This window comes from Loxodonta africana, chromosome 22 (assembly GCF_030014295.1).
Source record: "Loxodonta africana isolate mLoxAfr1 chromosome 22, mLoxAfr1.hap2, whole genome shotgun sequence".
NCBI lineage: Eukaryota > Metazoa > Chordata > Mammalia > Proboscidea > Elephantidae > Loxodonta > Loxodonta africana.
The window spans coordinates 34,739,081-34,757,216 of NC_087363.1; the positions used below are offsets into that span (position 1 = coordinate 34,739,081).

Consider the following 18,136-nt stretch of genomic DNA (forward strand, 5'->3'; position numbering starts at 1 on the left):
AGTGAGACTAGATGTTGGTATTTGGTAGGGTTGCTAAGACTGCAACCTTGGAGCTGCTGCAACCATCTTGTCATTGTGAAGAGAGAGCCAGCTGGGTGTGGAGGAGGAACAAGACAAAGAGAGACCTCATTTGGTATCTCTGCAACTGCAACAGTGCCTCAGTCCCAGATGAGGCCATGCTGCGAGGGCGCTCTTCCCCTAGACTTTTAAGTTAGGTTTATGTATTTAACTTAACAAACACTTACATAGTACTTATATACACCACTGATTGTTCTAAGTACTATAGAAACACCAGTTCATGTCATCCTCACAAACATAGAGGTTGCTGTTGTTAGGTGCCGTTGAATTGATTCCGATTCATAGTGACCCTATGTACAACAGGATGAAACATTGCCTGGTCTCCCGCCATCCTCACAATTGTTATTCTTGAGCACACTGTTGCAGGATGCCATCTCTCTGGTTTTGACTTCCCTGCCTCCCTCTTATAAGGACCCTTGTGATGACACTGGGCCTACACATATAATCCAGGATCGCGTGGGTCAGTCCATCTCATCTAGGGTTTTCCTCTTTTTCACTGACCTGTACTTTACCAAGCATAGTGTCCTTCTCCAGGGACTGATCCCTCCTCATAACATATCGAAAGTACGTGAGACAAAGTCTCGCCATCCTTGCTTCTAAGGAGCATCCTGGCTGTACTTCTTCTAAGACGGATTTGTTTGTTCTTCTGGCAGTCCATGGTATATTCAATATTCTTCACCAACAGCATAATTCAAAGGCATCAGTTCTTCTTCAGTCTTCCTTACTTGTTGTCCTGCTTTCACATGCATATTAGGCGATTGAAAATACCATGGCTTGGGTCAGGCAAACTATAGTCCTTAAAGTGACATCTTCGCATTTTTTTTTTAATTGTGCTTAAAGTGAAAGCTTACAAATCAAGTCAGTCTCTCGTACAAAAATTTTATGCACCTTGCTGTGTACTCCTAGTTGCTATCTCCCCCAAAGAGACAGCATACTCCTTCTCTCCACCCTGTATTCCCTGTGTCCATTCAGCCAGCTTTTGTTCCCCTGTGCCTTCTCATCTCCCCTTTAGACAGGAGCTGCCCACATAGTTTCATCTGTCTGCTTGAGCCAAGAAGCTCCCTCTTCACCAGTATAATTTTCTATGTTATAGTCCAGTCCAATCCCTGTCTGAAGAGTTGGCTTTGGGAATGGTTCCAGTCTTGGGCTAACAGAAGGTCTGGGGACCGTGACCTCTGGGGTCCTTCTAGTCTCAGTCAGAACATTAAGTCTGGTCTTTTTACAAGAATTTGAGGCCTGCATCCCACTGTTCTCCTGCTCCGTCAGGGATTCTCTGCTGTGTTCCCTGTCAGGGCAGTCATTGGTTATAGCTGGGCACCATCTAGTTCTTCTGGTTACAGGCTTATGGCGTCTCTGATTAATGTGGCCCTTTCTGCCTCTTGGCCTCATAATTACCTTGTGTCTTTGGTGCTCGTCTTTCTCCTTTGCTCCAGGTGGGTTGAGACCAGTTGATGCATCTCAGGTGGCCACTTGCTAGCATTTAACACCCCGGACACCGATCACCAAAGTGGGATGCAGAATGTCTTCTTAATAGATTTTATTATGCTAATTGACCTGTATGTCCCCTGAAACCATGGTCCCCAGAGCCCCCCCTTGCTACTCTGGCCTTCAAAGCGTTTGGTTTATCCAGGAAACGTCTTTGCTTTTGGTTTAGTCCAGTTGTGCTGACCTCGCCTATATTGTGTGTTGTCTTTCCCTTCACCTAAAATAGTTCTTGTCTACTAGTTAGTGAATATACCTCTCCTTCCCTCCCACCCTCGTAACCATCAAAGAATATTTTCTTCTGTGTTTAAATTATTTCTTGAGTTCTTATAATAGTGGTCTCATACAATATTTGTCCTTTTGCAATTGACTAATTTCACACAGTGTAATGCCTTCCAAAATCCTCCATGTTGTAAAATATTTCACAGATTCATCATTGTTCTTTATTGATGCGTAGTATTCCATTTTGTAAATATACCGTAATTTATATCCATTCATCCATTGATGGGTACCTTGGTTGCTCCAATCTTTTTGCTACTGTAAATAGTGCTGCAATGAACATGGGTGCGCATATATCTGTTCATGTAAAGGCTCTTATTTCTCCAGGATGTATTCTAAGGAATGGGATTGCTGGATCATATGGTAGTTCTATTTCTAGCTTTTTAAGAAAGCGCCAAATCGATTTCCAAAGTGGTCATACCATTTGACATTCCCACCAGCAGTGTATAAGTGTTCTGGTCTCTCCACAGCCTCTCCAACATTTATTATTTTGTGTTTTTTGGATTAATGCCAGCCATGTTGGAATGAGATGGAATCTCATTGTAGTTTTGATCTGCATTTCTCTAATGGCTAATGATTGTGAGCACTTCCTCATGTATCTGTTAGCTACCTGAATGTCGTCTTTAGTGAAGTGCTTGTTCATATCCTTTGCCCATTTTTTAACTGGGTTATTTGTCTTTTTGTAGTTGAGTTTTTGCAGTATCATGTAGATTTTAGAGATCAAACGCTGATCAGAAATGTCATAACTAAAAACTTTTTCCCAGCCTGTAGGTAATCTTTTTACTCTTTTGGTGAAGTCTTTGGATGAGCATAGGTGTTTGATTTTTAGGAGTTCCCAGTTATCTGATTTCTCTTCTGCATTGTTAGTAATGTTTCGTATACTGTTTATGCCATGCAGTAGGGTTCCTAGCACTGCCCTATTTTTTTTTTTCCATGATCTTTACCATTTTAGATTTTATATTTAGGTCTTTGATCCATCTTGAGTTACTTTTTGTGCATGGTGTGAGGTATGTGTCTTTTCATTTTTTTGCAGATGGATATCCAATTATGCCAACACCATTTGTTACAGAGACTGCCTTTTCCCCCATTTAACTGACTTTGGGCCTTTGTCAAATATCATCTGCTCATATGTGGATGGATTTATGTCTGGATTCTCAATTCTGTTCCATTGGTCTGCGCTTCTGTTGTTGTACCAGTATCAGGCCATCTTTGCTTTTTAACACCTCAAAGAGGTCTTTTGCAGCAGATTTGCCAATGCAATGTGTAGTTTTATCTCTTGGCTTCTGCTTACGTGGGCATAGATTGTTGATCCAAGTAAAATGAAATTCCTGACAATTTCAATATTTTCTCCATTTATCATGATGATGCTCATCGGTCCAGTTGTGAGGATTTTTGCATTCTTTATGTTGAGGTGCAATCCATACTGAAGGCTGCAGTATTTGGTCATCATTGGTAAGTACTTCAAGTCCTCTTCACTTTCAACAAGTAAGGTTGTGTCATCTGTATAACGCAGGTTGTTAATGAGTCTTTCTCCAATCCTGTTGCCTCGTTTTTCCTCATATCGTCCAGCTTCTAGGATTATTTGCTCAGCATATAGATTAAACAAGTATGGTGAAAGAATGCAACCCTGATGCACACCTTTCCTGATTTTAAACCGCTCAGTATCCCCTTGTTCTGTTCAAAGGACTGCCTCCTGATCTATGTACAGGTTCCTCATGAGCACAGTGAAGTGTTCCAGAATTTTCATTCTTTGCATTGTCATCCACAAGTTGTTATGATCCACACAGTTGAATGCCTTTGCCTAGTCTATAAAACACAGATAAACATCTTCCTGGTATTCTCTGCTTTCAGCCAGGATCCATCTGACATCAGCAACAATATCCCTTATTCCACATCCTTTTCTGAATCTGGCTTGAATTTCTGGCAGTTCCCTGTTGATCTACTGCTGCAATTGCTTTTGAACGATCTTCAGCAAAATTTTACTTGTAGGTGATATCAATGATATTGTTGGATAATTTCCACACTCTGTTGGATCTCCGTTCTTTGGAATGAGCACAAATATGGACCTCTTCCAGTCTGTTGGCCAGGTAGCTGTCTTCCAAATTTCTTGGCATAGACAAGTGAACACTTCCAGCACTGAATCCATTTGTTGAAACATCTCAATTGGTATTCTGTCAATTCCTGGAGCCTTTTTTTCAGCCAACGTCTTCATTGCAGCTTGGACTTCTTCCTTCAGTGCCATTGGTTTTTGATCATATGCTATCTCCTGAAATGATTGGTTGTCAACCAATTCTTTTTGGTACAGTGACTATATTCCTTCCATCTTCTTTTGATGCTTCCTGTGTCATTTAATATTTTCCCCGTAGAATATTCCAATATGACGACTCAGAGGCTTGAATTTTTCTTCAATTCTTTCAGCTTTAGAAATGCTGAGCGTGTTCTTCCCTTTTGGTTTTCCAACTCCAGGTCTTTGCATTACAATACTTTACTTTGTCTTCTTGAGCTGCCCTTTGAAATCTTCAGTTCAGCTCTTTTACTTCCTCATTTCTTCCTTTTGCTTTAGCTATTCTACATTCAAGAGCAAGCTTCAGAGTCTCTTCTGACATCCACTTTGGTCTTTTCTTTCTCTTTTGTCTCTCAATGACCTCTCGCTTTCTTCATGTATGATGTCCTTGATATCATTCTGCAACTCGTCTGGTCTTCTTTGGTCTTTAGTGTCTAATGCATCAAATCTGTTGTTGAGATGGTCTCTAAATTCAGGTGGGATGTCATATTTTGGCTCTCATGGAGCTAGATTAATTTTCTTAAGCTTCATCTTGAGCTTGCATATAAGCAATTGGTTGGTACTTGGTCTTGTTCTGACTGATGATATTGAGCTTTTCCACAGTTTCTTTCCAAAGATGTAGTTGATTTGATTCCTGTGTATTCCATCTGATGAGGTCCACGTGTATAGTTGTTGTTTATGTTGTTGAGAAAAGGTATTTACAATGAAGAAGTCACTGGTTTTGTAAAATTCTATCATGCGATCTCTGACATTGTTTTTATCATCAAGGCCATATATTACAATCTCTGTTCCCTCTTCTTTGCTTCCAACTTCCACATTCTGATCACTGGTAATTATCAATGCATCTTGATTGCATGTTTTATCAATTTAAGATAGCAGAAGTTGGTAAAAATATTCAATTTCTTCACCTTTGGCATTAGGGGTTGGTGCTTAAGTTTGAATAAGAGTCGTATTAACTGGTCTTTCTTGTAGGTCTGTGGATATTATCCTATCACTGACAGTTTTGTACTTCAGGATAGATCATGAAATGTTCTTTTTGGCAATGCATGCAACAACACCATTCCTCTTCAAGTTGTCATTCCTGGCATAGCAGACCATGATTGCCTGATTCAAAATGGCCAGTACCAGTCCATTTCAGCTCACTAATGCCTAAGATATTGATGTTTATGTGTTCCATTTAATTTTCGAGAATTTCCAATTTTCCTAGATTCATACTTTGTGCATTCCACGTTCCTATTATTAATGGATGTTTGCAGCCATTTCTTTTCATTTTGAGTCGTGCCACATGAGCAAATGAAGGTCCCAAAAGCTTGACTCCATCTCTGTTATGAAGGTCAGCTCTGCTTTGTGGAGGCAGCTCTTCCGCAGTTGTCTTCTGAGTGCCTTCCAACCTGAGGGGTTCATTTTATGGAATTATATCAGACGATGTTCTGCTTCTATTCGTAATGTTTTCAGTGGCTAATTTTTTTCAGAATTAGACCACCAGGTCCATCTTCCTAGTTGTGTCAGTCTGGAAGCTCATCTGAAACCTGTTCATCATGGGTGACCCTGCTGGTATTTGAAATACTGGTGGCATAGCTTCCAGCACTGCAGCAACACGCAAGCCACCACAGTACAACAAACTGACAGACGTGTGAGGAACATAGAGGTTAGGAACTATTATTTGCACTCATTTTACATATGATGAAACTGGGGCACAGAGAGGCTCTGTAACTTGCCTGGGACTATACAAGTCTCAAGTAGTGAAGCCACAATATAATCATAGCAGTCTAGCTCCAGAGAACTATACTGTGGGCCAATAGGTTCCCTCTTTTGCTGAAGTCAGTTTGAGTTAAGTTCCTGTCATTTGCAAATAAAAAATTGTGACTAGTGGAGGGCATGGCATAGGGTGGCCAGTTTAGCCTCTAGAGGTCAGAGAAAACTTCCAGAGGGTGTGTCAGCAAAGAAGGAAGCCTGTGGGTGAGTGTGGGTTGAGGTGAATTAGCACTGTTCATCTGCAGAATCTCACAGGTTCATGGTGGCCTAGTGGGGGCCAGGGAGGAGTGAAGAGTGGTGGGAGGGGAATGAGGGTGAGGAGTTAGTCCTTTCTCCACAGGCAACAGGTGAGGAATCATTTATGACTCTTCCACGGGGTGCTAGAAACTAAATAACTGTATTGCTACTGATGCGTTTAGGACATTAAGTTAAAAAATTATTTAAAATATATTTACTTCTTGAATAGATAATACTTTCTCATGATTTAAAATTCAAACAATACAAGTGTGTTTAGAGTAAAGAAGTCTTCCTCACTTTCCTCCAGCCAACCATTCCCCTCCCTGGAGAAATGTCCATTGAGCACCAATTACAGGCACTGTGTTAGGCATGTGGGACCCAGTGGTATCCCATGTTTAAACATGGAGGTGGAGGAAGGGAGACCTGTGTGATGTTGCAACACCAGTCTCAGCATAGTGGAGGTCTCATTTTCTGGAAAAGTCTCTTGGCCTTGGCCCCTGACCACCCTTTCAGAGCCTTCGATGTTTTGGAAGTCCATACCTTCAGCTAAAACCATACTTTCAAAGACATTTTCAAGTAAGCTTAGCAGGCAGTTTCTTTTCAGCCCCACCTTACCACAGGCCACCTGGTCCAGCTTATTGGTGCCTCTGGACTTGCTGTTCCCTCTGCCCCACACATTCCTCCCTCAGTTTCCCTCAGTTCTTTGCATGGCTGGGCCTAATTATGTCTTTGTCAGCTCTAAATACTCTTCCTTAATTGGTGTCTTCATTCCCTCCACCAGGCACTCTTAGCCACGTTGCCTTGTTTTATTTCTTCCATAGCACTTAATCATTACTTGTCTTGTTCACTATTGTATCCCCAGCATGAGTAGTGCCTGGCACATAGCAGGTGCTCAATCAATATTTGTTGAAAGACTAAGCAAATGAAAGAAGGAATGTCTAAAGGTAGAAACCTGAGGATCATACCAGACTCCTCCCTCACTCACACATCCGTGTAGTCACCAGGTAAGGTTAGTTGGAACTCTTTATACAAGTCTACAATGCCTTACTGAAGCTCCTGGAGCCAGGCGTGTCTTAGATTTTTGAGCGGTAATTCAGAAGATATATTGGATACCACATGGCTCTTTCCACGCAGTGTGGGTAGCCCCTTGCAATCAACACATTAATATTTCTGCAGTGAAATAGGTGAACCCTTACAATAAGTGGGCAGACACACAGCTCTAACTACTCTCCCCTCAGTTCAGGTCACGTTTTGCTGCCAAAGAGTTACCAAAAAACTTGCTTTTTTCAGAGCTTTTTAGATTTTGGAAATGTGGATATGAGATTGTAGAACAGATTTTTTTTTTTAGAGGATTATTTCATTTTCCTCCCAGTATTTTATTATGAAAAATTTCAGAATGTCAGTAAAGTTGAAAGCAATTTACACTGTACACCCAATTACCTGCCACTTTAGGTTTTTTATTTTTAGGCATTAACATTTTGCTATGCAGTCCTCGCTTTAGCATGTATATATCCATTTACCCACCCTTCTATCTACCTATCAACTCATCTAATTTTCAAAAACTGTTTCATTGCGTTTCATTTGTATATATAAGGAAACATTCACCAAATCAACATTCTTACATGTGAAATTTAGTGACATTGATTACATTCATCATGTTGTGCAACCATCACCACTACCTGTTTCCAAATAATTTCACCACCATTAACAGAAACTCAGTGCCTCCTAAGCAAGAACTCCAGTTTCCCCCTACCTAGCACGTCACTTTGAGGACTAAGGTGTGCCTGACCCAAGCCAGGATATTTTCAGTCGCCTCGTATGCATGCGGATGTTGGACAATGAATAAGACTGAAGAAGAATTGACACATTGACTTAGGGTGTTGGTGAAGAATACTGAATGTACCACGGACTGCCAGAAGAACGAACATGTCTGTCTTGGAAAAATTAGAGCCAGAATGCTCCTTAGAAGCAAGGATGGCAAGACTTTATCTTATGTACTTTGGACATGTTATCAGGAGGGACCAGTCCCTGGAGAAGGACATCATGCCTGGTAAGGTCAGGGAAAAAGAGGAAGACCCTGGATGTGATGGATTGACGCGGTGGCTGCAACAATGGGCTCAAACATAGCACGGATCATGAGGGTGGCAGGGGATGAGGTAGTGTTTCTTTCTGCTGTCCATAGGGTCACTATGAGTCGGAACCGTCTCGACGGCACCTAACAACAACCTTTGGCTATTTCATGTAAGCGGGACCACGCAATATTTGAACTTTTGTGACTGACTTATTTCACACAGAATAATGTTTTCAAGATTCATCCATGTTGTAGCATGTATCAGGACTTCATTTCTCTTTATGGCAGAGTAATATTCCATTGTGTGCATGTATCATGCTTTGTTTACCCATTTGCCTGTTGATGGCAAGATCAGGAAACACTGGGCTAGTATTACTGCCTGGTATCAACTGTCTGAAGATGACCGGTAGCTTCCCCCTTTACTCAGAACACGGGCTTTCCAAGTCTCCACAGTCCCCATCACTCAGTAGCATATTAAAACTGGCTACTTTCTGTCCTTTGAGTTACCTGCCTGACTGTGGTCAGCCTTTTTTTGTAGTTCTGGATACTCTTAGGAGTCTGGTGAGAGTTATGGACTCTCTCTTCAGTACACTTCCTACACACAAGATCTTACACGCAATTTACAGGTTTCCAGCCTCTCCTAAGCCCAGGCTCCAGCCCCCCGGGGTAAGACTTCCTGAGTTAGAGATAAAATTGCCCTTCCCCATCTTCTAAGTCTTCCCCAGTTTTTCTCATGGCCAGCTTCCTCTCAACATGTGAACCTCAGCTCGAACATCTCCTCTGAAAGGCCTCCCTGACCACCCGTTAAGGTAGCTGTCCGCCCTCTCCTAGCGCTATGATCCTTTTTTAACTCTGCTTTTATCTTCCGTAGAGGGCTTGTCACTGTCTGAAAATGGTCTGGTTCATTCATTAGCTCATTTGTGTATTGTCTGACTTTCCCAAAAGAATATAAGGTCGACGGCGCATTCTCTCGAGAGCCTTGAATAAGCAGTGCCTGATTAGGCACTCCCCCCCAAACAAAAACAATCCAAACTCGTTGCCGTGGTGAAGTCAATTCTGACTCATAGGGACCCTATAGGACAGAGCAGAACTGCCCCATAGGGTTTCCAAGAAGCGGCTGGTGGATTGCAACTGCCCAGCTTTTGCTTAGCAGCCATAACTCTTAACCACTGTGCCACCAAGGAGGCATTTAACAAGGGCTTGTTGAAATGAATGAATAAACAAATGAAGGAATGGATTCCCTCAATGTCAGGCTCCTACAGGCTTCAGTGGGAGGAACCAGGTGAGGGGACAGTGACCTCGGGCAAGCGCCATCTCCGCGTGCCCCACTCCATACCCGGTGCCGGCCGTGCCCTCCGGCGCCGCCAGGGCGGAAGCTTCGGGGCCGGAACGGCCGCGCCCGACACACAGGTTGCTGGGGGCCGCTTAGCGGGCCGGACCGCAGCGGCCGCAGACGGTCGGGGTGGGCCGGGCCGGTGTCCCAGGCGGCGGCATGGCTGGGCGGCGGGTGAATGTGAATGTGGGCGTGCTGGGCCACATCGACAGCGGCAAGACGGCGCTAGCGCGGGCGCTGAGCACCACGGCTTCCACCGCCGCCTTCGACAAGCAGCCGCAGAGCCGCGAGCGCGGCATCACGCTCGACCTGGGCTTCTCCTGCTTCTCCGTGCCCCTGCCCGCGCGCCTGCGGTCGGCGCTGCCCGCGCCTGCGGCGGCGTCCGAGGCCGGGCCCGAGCCCGCCGAGCCGCAGCTGCAGGTCACGCTGGTCGACTGCCCCGGGCACGCCTCCCTCATCCGGACCATCATTGGCGGTGAGCGCGGGCCGGGGCGGGAGCCGGGCACAGGGGCGTCGGGCCAGCGGCGGGCTCTGCGCCCGGACTCGAATGAGCCGCTGCTGGGCAAGCGGATCGCCCCATTGCTCAGGCGGGGCCAATGGGGTCCCGAGAGGCGGACATGGCCCGCCGAAGGCCCCGCAGCAAGTGAATGGAGGCTTTGGGATCGCGACTCACAGCTGCCTAGCTTGAAAGCTTTTCCCACCCAGCAACAACCGAGCAGGAAGGTGCTTTCTTTAAAGGCGGGGGCGGGGGGGGGGAAGCGTTTTGTTGCTTTCACAAAAGGTGTTTGTTATACATGAGCAAGTTAAGAACATTCAAAGGCTACAAAAAGAGTGTATGTAAAAAGTCTAAAAAAAAGTCGCCACTCACCCGTCCTTCAGTCTCCTGGCTCATGTTTCCAGAGTCAACCACTGTTCCAGTTTGTGTATCATTTTCGAAACAGCGCATACAAACACAGGCATACCTGCGTCTATGTAATCGCCCTCCCATTCCCCTCCTCTCTTTTTGTATAAAATGGTAACACCGTATACATTATTTCACTTAGCACTGTGCCTAGAAGAGTGTTCCATATTTGTACATGTGAAAGCCCCATAAAATTCCATTGTAGACTTAGAGGGTAGTTTTCTTGTCTCCTGATAATGTACATTTATTTATTTTTTAGTTTTTGCAAGGAGCCCTGGTGGTGCAGTGGTTAAGAGCTCAGCTGCTAATCAGAAGGTCAGCAGTTTGAACCCACCTTTCTGGGAGAAACATGTGGCTGTCTGCTTCTTGTGAAGATTTACAGCCTTGGAAACTCTGTGGATCAGTTCTGCTGTCCTGTAGGGTTGCTAAGAGCCTGAATCTACTTGTTGCAGTGGGGATTTTTTTTTTTTTTTTTTAAGTTTTTGCTAACAGTACTGCTGTGTATATTCCAGAATAGAAGTCTTTAGGGTAAACTCCAAAAATGAACTTGCCAGGGCAAAGGACGTGTGTTTGTATTCCTGATGGGTACTGCCTAAGTGCCCTCCTAAGATGCTGTACCATTTAATTTTTAATTATTTAGGCGATATGTGAGTACATACTACCTGTGAGAAACTAGAACATTTCAGATAAGGCAAAAATCCCTTTTAACCTCCCCCCTCCCCAGTGCCCTTTCCCAATTCTGGACCCCTCTCCATCTCTCTGGAGGAAACCACTGTTATCCCTGTGTGGAGTGCTTTTCCAGACCCGTTTAACTACACTTAAATATATAGACAAGTCTTTAACACTTTTTTAGAAAAAAAAAAAAACATACAACAATACATGCACAAGGGACAAAGAGGTACATAGCTGGAAGAAGTATCCATCTCGCTGCTGATTCCTAGGAGCTGGTTACCTTCCTTGTTTCCAGTTTCTTGTATTTCCACCCAATCACACTTATGCACCTACAGGCACATGTGGGAGTATATATTGGGCAGATGATTTTATTAGCCTGGTGATGATGGCCTCATTGGTCAATTGGGCATTCAGGGTCCCAGCTGTAGTGATGAGTTTATTAACTACTTTCATCTTTGTTACCTCCTACCTGCCCCATGCTGGAAGCAGTTTAGGCTCATTTCCCCCATTTTTCAGTAGAGGAAATGGAGGCTCAGAGAGATGAAGGGACTTACCCAAGGTCACACTGCTTAGTCTCTACTCAATCCAAGTTTCAGTCATCAGGTAAATATTAAAATACACATGATTGCTTTTACTCTCTTCTGCTTTTACAACTGAATTCTATTTGGTTGTATTCAAATGCATTTAGGATATGTACTCTGAACGAGTTTAGGTTGGCGATAGAAGGGACAGATAAAAATTAAGGGGACAAATTCTTCACTTTTTCTATTAAATGGTATAGATGAGTGGTGAAGGACATATTTTTGGAGTCAGAGCTGGGCTTGGCCTGGCTTTGTCTCTTATGAGCTGTGTCACCTTTGAACCTAATTCTGGACATTCCACACACAGGTATATAATAGTAATAAGCTATTTATTGGCTTGATGTTCTTGCACGTTTGCCACTTCCCATGCAAACCCTGCAACGAGTGTGGTGGTTATCACTGATTAATTGTGGAAACCTAGGCTAGGTATCTTGCCCAGAGTCACACAGCTAGTAAGTGGAATAGCCAGGCCTGCCTGGCTCCAAAGCTGGACCCCTTCCCACTCTTCCCTAAGTCACTTTATTACACTTCCCCCACAAACCCCATTCCAATCTATGCAATTTTAGAGAAACTCTTCCTATGACAAAAATGTTCCAATGCCAGCCTGATCATGTATAGCCAAATTATTGACACCCCATAGAATTTGGCAGGTCCTTGATTTAGACTATAAAACCAGACAAGAAAAGAAGAGGAATTTTTGTATTCTTGTGTGTACTTTGTTACTTTTCTTATTTTCTTACCTTCTGAGAGAGGAGACTTTTTTTTTTTTTAAATAATTTTTATTGTGCTTTAAGTGAAAGTTTACAAATCAAGTCAGGTTCTCACACCAAAGCCGATATACACCTTGCTACACACTCGCAATTACTCTCCCCCAATGAGATTTTTTTAATGAGACAGCCTGCTCTCTCTCTCCACTCTCTATTTTGGTGTCGTTTTCATCAGCTTCTAACCCCCTCGACCCTCTCATTTCCCCTCCAGGAAGGAGATGCCAGCATAGTCTCAAGTGTCCACCTGATCCAAGAAGCTCACTCCTCACCAGCATCCCTCTCCAACCCATTGTCCAGTCCAATCCATGTGTGAAGAGTTGGCTTTGGGAATGGTTCCTGTCCTGGGGCAACAGAAGGTCTGGGGGCCATGACCACCAGGGTCCTTCCAGTCTCAGTCAGACCATTAGGTCTGGTCTTATGAGAATTTGGGGTCTGCATCCCACTGCTCCCCTGCTCCCTCAGGGGTTCTCTGTTGTGTTCCCTGTCAGGGCAGTCATCGGTTGTAGCCAGGCACCATCTAGTTCTTCTGGTCTCAGGATGATGTAGTCTCTGGTTCATGTGGCCCTTTCTGTCTCTTGGGCTCGTAATTACCTTGTGTCCTTGGTGTTCTTCATTCTCCTTTGATCCAGGTGGGTTGAGACCAATCGATGCATCTTAGATGGCTACTTGCTAGCATTTAAGACCCCAGATGCCACTCTTCAAAGTGGGATGCAGAATGTTTTGTTAATAGATGTTATTATGCCAGTTGACTTAGATGTCCCCTGAAACCATGGTCCCCAGACCCTGCCCCTGCTATGCTGGCCTTCGAAACATTCAGTTTATTCAGGAAACTTCTTTGCTTTTGGTTTAGTCCAATTGTGCTGACCTCCCCTGTATTGTGTGCTGTCTTTCCCTTCACCTAAAGAGTTCTTATCTACTATCTAATTAGTGAGTACCACTCTCCCACCCCCCGCCTCGTAACCACAAAAGAATGTTTTCTTCTCAGTTTAAACTATCTCTCAAGTTCTTATAATAGTGTTCTTATACAATATTTGTCCTTTTGCAACTGACTAATTTCACTCAACATAATGCCTTCCAGGTTCCTCCATGTTATGAAATGTTTCACAGATTCATCACTGTCCTTTATCGATGCGTAGTATTCCATTGTGCGAATATACCATAATTTATTTATCCATTCTTCCGTTGATGGGCACCTTGGTTGCTTCCATCTTTTTGCTATTGTAAACAGGGCTGCAGTAAACATGGGTGTGCATATATCTGTTTGTGTAAAGGCTCTTATTTCTCTAGGATATATTCCAAGGAGTGGGATTGCTGAATCGTATGGTAGTTCTATTTCTAACTTTTTAAGGAAGCGCCAAATTGATTTCCAAAGTGGTTGTACCATTTAACGTTCCCACCAGCAGTGTAGAAGTGTTCCAGTCTGAGAGGAGACATTTTTGATCTTTTTAGTAGGCATTAAGTGGCCTGTGCACATTGGTATGGTGAGACCAAGGCTTGTTATATCTTTCCTTAAATAGATCAGAATCTCACTTTCCTTTTCAGGGAAATGAGAAACAAAGTTGACTGTTTTTCTTTTGAGGAACAGGGCCTCCCAGGTGAGGTCTGGGCACATTGCTGGGAACCAGAGTCCACGCAACAGCCCTGCGTGGTGGGGGAAGACTGATGTCTTGGGTTGCGTTAGAACCTGCCCCTGCTGCCCCTCACCTGAATGCCCCTCTACTTAATGCCTTTAGTTACCCTCATGGTCTGTACACTGTGTGGGAATCTTTGACTTTTGAAATGGCTCCAGCAGCCAAAGCTTGCCTTATGGCACCTGGACCCCTACAGTTCTAGACTCTGTGCTTCCTGTCCTGCCCACTTGCCTTCCTCTTCCCTCTGTTTCATTTTCTGTGCAGTTGTCAGTGTAATGTTTTTTAAAATATTCATCAGATCATGTCAGCCCTCTGCTTACAGACTTTCCAGTGGCTTCCCATTGAGCTTAGAGTAAAACGTAGCCTCCTTGTTATAGCCGCGGGATCCTGTACCGTCTGACCTCCGCCTTCCTCTCGGAGCCTCATCTACTACTGAGCTCTCTGCTCCTGACCTTTGCTTACGCTGGCTCCTTCCTACCCCTTGAATGTGCTAAACAGCTGCTTCCTTCAGGGTTTTTGTACCTGCTGTTTCCTCTGGGAAGGAGCTCTGGCTCCTTGTCACCATTTAAATATCAGTTGGAATGTCACCTCAGAGAGGCTTCCCCTGACCTGCCTAAGTTGTGTTCTCAGCTCTCTCCCCTCACACTTTCTCATGCCCCTGTTGTGTTTCCTCTGTAGCCATTCTCACTGGCTGACACTATGTGTTTACCTGTTGGTAGTTTCTGTCCTCTGCCAGAGGTGAGGTCCCGAGCGAGAGCAGAGCAGGAGCCTCATCTTAGTCACCAGTATGTTCTCTGTGCTTGGAGCAGAGCCTGGCGGATGGTAGGCATGCAGCTGTAGTGAGGAGAGAACCTTCTTCTTGGGCTAATGGACAGAAAACGGCCTAGGGCCTGGCATGCAGTTAGCATGTAGTATACATTGGTTCTTTCCCCTCTCTCTAGGGTCCTACAGCAGGGCCTGGGAGAGAGCACTGTATTATGTGCGAAGTGATCCGGTAGAGCTTTTGGCACATAGCGCAGAAGTAGGAATACTCACTTTGTTGGGGGGTGAGGTGTAAGGTATGATGGGAAAGGAGAGCTTTGCTAATAGTGGGAACTGCTTCTGCAGGGAGGGCTCTGAGGTTTTGTTTAGAGTTGGAGAGACCCCAGCATTTGGGTATGTCTGGGATCAGCATACTGTATGGGGAGGTGTGTGAAGATGAAGGTAGGGGGCTTGACGTGGTCAGGTCCTATCAAGTGGTGACTGGGCTTAGAGGGCTCTTAGTGTAGATTTTCTCCTAAGGGCCAAGAAACTCCTTGGAAGGTTTTTAAAAAATATTTTATTGTGATTTAGGTAAAAGTTTACACAGCAAATTGGTTGGTTACAATTTTCACAATGTGTCAACATTCTCATAATTTTCATTGTTTCCATTGATTTAATTTTCCTTTCCCTCCTTGCCTTCTCATCTTTGCTTTTGGGTAAATACTGACCATTTGGTCTCATATGTAGTAGTTGATTGTTTAAGGGAGTACATTACTCATGGGTGATATTGTTTGTTTTGTAAGCCAGTCTATTACTTGGCTGAAAGGTGACCTCCAGGAGTAGCTTCAGTTCCAAGTTCAAAGGGTACCTTAGGGCAGTAGTCTTGGGGGTTCCTCTAGTCTCAATGGGTCCAGTAAGTCTGGCCTTTTTTAGGAATTTGAATTTGGTCTACATTTTTCCCCCATTCTTATCTGGGACCTTCTATTGTATCCCTGGTCAGAATGGTCAGTAGTGGTAGCTGGGCACCATCTAGTTCTTCTAGTCTCAGGTTAGAAGAGGCTGTGGTTCATGTGGGCTGTTATAATCCTATGGACGAGTTTCTTCTTTGAGTCTTTGGTTTCCTTTGTTCCCTTTTGCTCCAAATGAATAGAGACCAATGGTTGTAGCTTAGATGGCCACTTGCAAGCTTTTAAGACCCTAGACACTACTCACCAAATCCTTGGAAGGTTTTAAAAGTAGGTTTGTGACATTATCAGGCCCAAATGTTAGAAAGATGCAAGATGGCTCAGGCAGCGACTCCCACAAGACATACCTGCACCTGGGGTCCTTGGAAGATTGGGTTCTTTTTAGAGTTCCTGGCTCATGGTAGATTGTTCATATCCTTTGCTGAATGCATTATCCTTGGTAGTAGGAAATGATTGTCTGAGTTCCATGATGATATCTCTGAAGTTTAATATATCTTAAATTAAAGTTGGCTCTCTGTAATTCCATTGCTCCCCCCGAAATACTTTCACAAAAAAGAGAATCCTTTCATAACTTAGAGAAGGTTGGATTTTATCTCCCTTGAGTCTATGTGGCTCAATATATGAAACTCCTAAGGGGTGCTGTAGGGTTAATGGTGATGACAATAATACTGTCCTTATGTCATATGTATATATATATATATTTATTTAACTCTTACAGCAATCCTGTGTAAGAGGTGATATTCCCATTTTACAGATGAAGAAACAGAGGCTCAAGAGGTCAGGGAAGATAGTAAGTGTCAGAGCTAGGTTTGAGCTAAGTAAGTCTGACTACAAAGCCCATACTGTGGCCATTTCCATGTGAATGAAAAAGTGTACCAGTCCACTCCAGCCCCCTAAAGTCGTGTTTCAGGGCAGTATTTTTCTCCAACCCATTTTAGAGTATAAATCTCTCAGTTAGAACTTCAAAAAGATTCAGTAATGTATGTTTTAAAGACTTGGGTGGGGGTGAGGGACTTAGAGTCATCCTCAATCTAATTCTGGCAGGAAAGAGGAGGGCTGAAAAATGTCGTTATCTTGGCTTGGCAATTTATAGTTCTCTGGTGGCTGCTAGGATTAACAGTGTATTGTCTCATGGTCTTTTGTTCTTATTGTTAATGAACAGCAGCTCTTCTGCCACGTCTTGTCTTCCTAACATCTTTTGCCTCCTATACCCACCATTTAAGTAGTGCCTCCTGCTTGGCGTGGACCCCTGTCTGGGCATTCCAGATGAGAGTTGTCGAAATCCTGTGGGTCTGGTTTGGGGTGACTATTGTTAGAGCGAAAAAACAACCGAGAGCCCGGAAGATTTTTGTCTCTGTAGCCTGAGAGAGAGATTCTTTTTAAAACTCAAGCTACTTTGCTTTTTCTGTTTTTCCAGCTTTCAGTGCTTTTGGTGCTGATGTGGAGAACGCCCTTTTCTCTTTGGGCTAATTTATCGTGGATGGTGCCCATTGGTCTTCCTGAAGTCTGTCTGAGATTCTCTGGGACTCATGATAAGGGTGTCGTGTGTGAGCGAAAGTGTGTGTTCACCCAGACTGTTACGTTGTCTTTTAAGCATCTGCACATAAGACTGGAAGGCAGCAGGGCTCGAGCAGAAATAAACTGCAGGCCATGCAGACCTCAGTGGCCGTGGCGAGAAGCTTGAGTTTCATTCTAATGCCTGCACCTTCCAGAAGAAAGGCTTGGTTTTCTTTGTCCTTTATCTGTTCATGAGACTCTCTGTAGGAGCACATTATGTTAAATTAGGTAGTCGGATATGTTATTCCTAAAATCCTGAAGGCGTATTTGAAGGAGTTGATGTAAGTGGAAATGCTTCCCTGTCTTTAGCTCCCAGGACCTGTCAGGCCTAAGTTCCCAATTGCTTTGTGTCCACTCAGGGAGAGCTGCCTCTTTGACCTTCTTCATTAGAGGGTACACACCGTAACTGAAAGATTGTTCTCTCCCTGGGCCACTTCTTCAATGTCTTCTACCATCAGGTAAAGCTAAGGCTGATACTGGAATCTCTCTTTTTAAATAATATTTTAGAGTGCTTTTGGTGAAACTTTACATAGCAAAGTCGGTTCCCATTTGACAATTTCCACACAAGCTGTTCAGTGACATTAGTTACATCTTTCACAGTGTGTCAGCATTCTCATTAATTACATTCTGATTGTTCCATTTCCACTACTCTCGTTGTCTTCTCATCTTTGCTTCAGAGTAATTGTTGACATCTTGGAGTTCTGAACTCACGGTATTCTCCTTTACGGGTTTCCTCTGCTATCCCAAAGTAGAGTGTTCCTACGAAACCTTTTGCAAGCCAACGTGGTGTAAAGTGAAGCAG

At 43.9% G+C, this 18,136-nt stretch overlaps 1 protein-coding gene across 1 annotated transcript in view; it reads left to right on the forward strand.

Moving 5' to 3' along the window:
• The first annotated feature begins 9,662 nt into the window (after window positions 1–9,662).
• EEFSEC (eukaryotic elongation factor, selenocysteine-tRNA specific) overlaps window positions 9,663–18,136 on the forward strand; it is a 300,712-nt gene continuing 292,238 nt past the window's right edge. Inside the window, exon 1 of the mRNA XM_064274793.1 lies at window positions 9,663–9,994. Coding sequence (XP_064130863.1) covers window positions 9,679–9,994 — 316 coding nt within the window. The 5' untranslated portion in view covers window positions 9,663–9,678. The remainder of the gene's footprint in view (window positions 9,995–18,136) is intronic.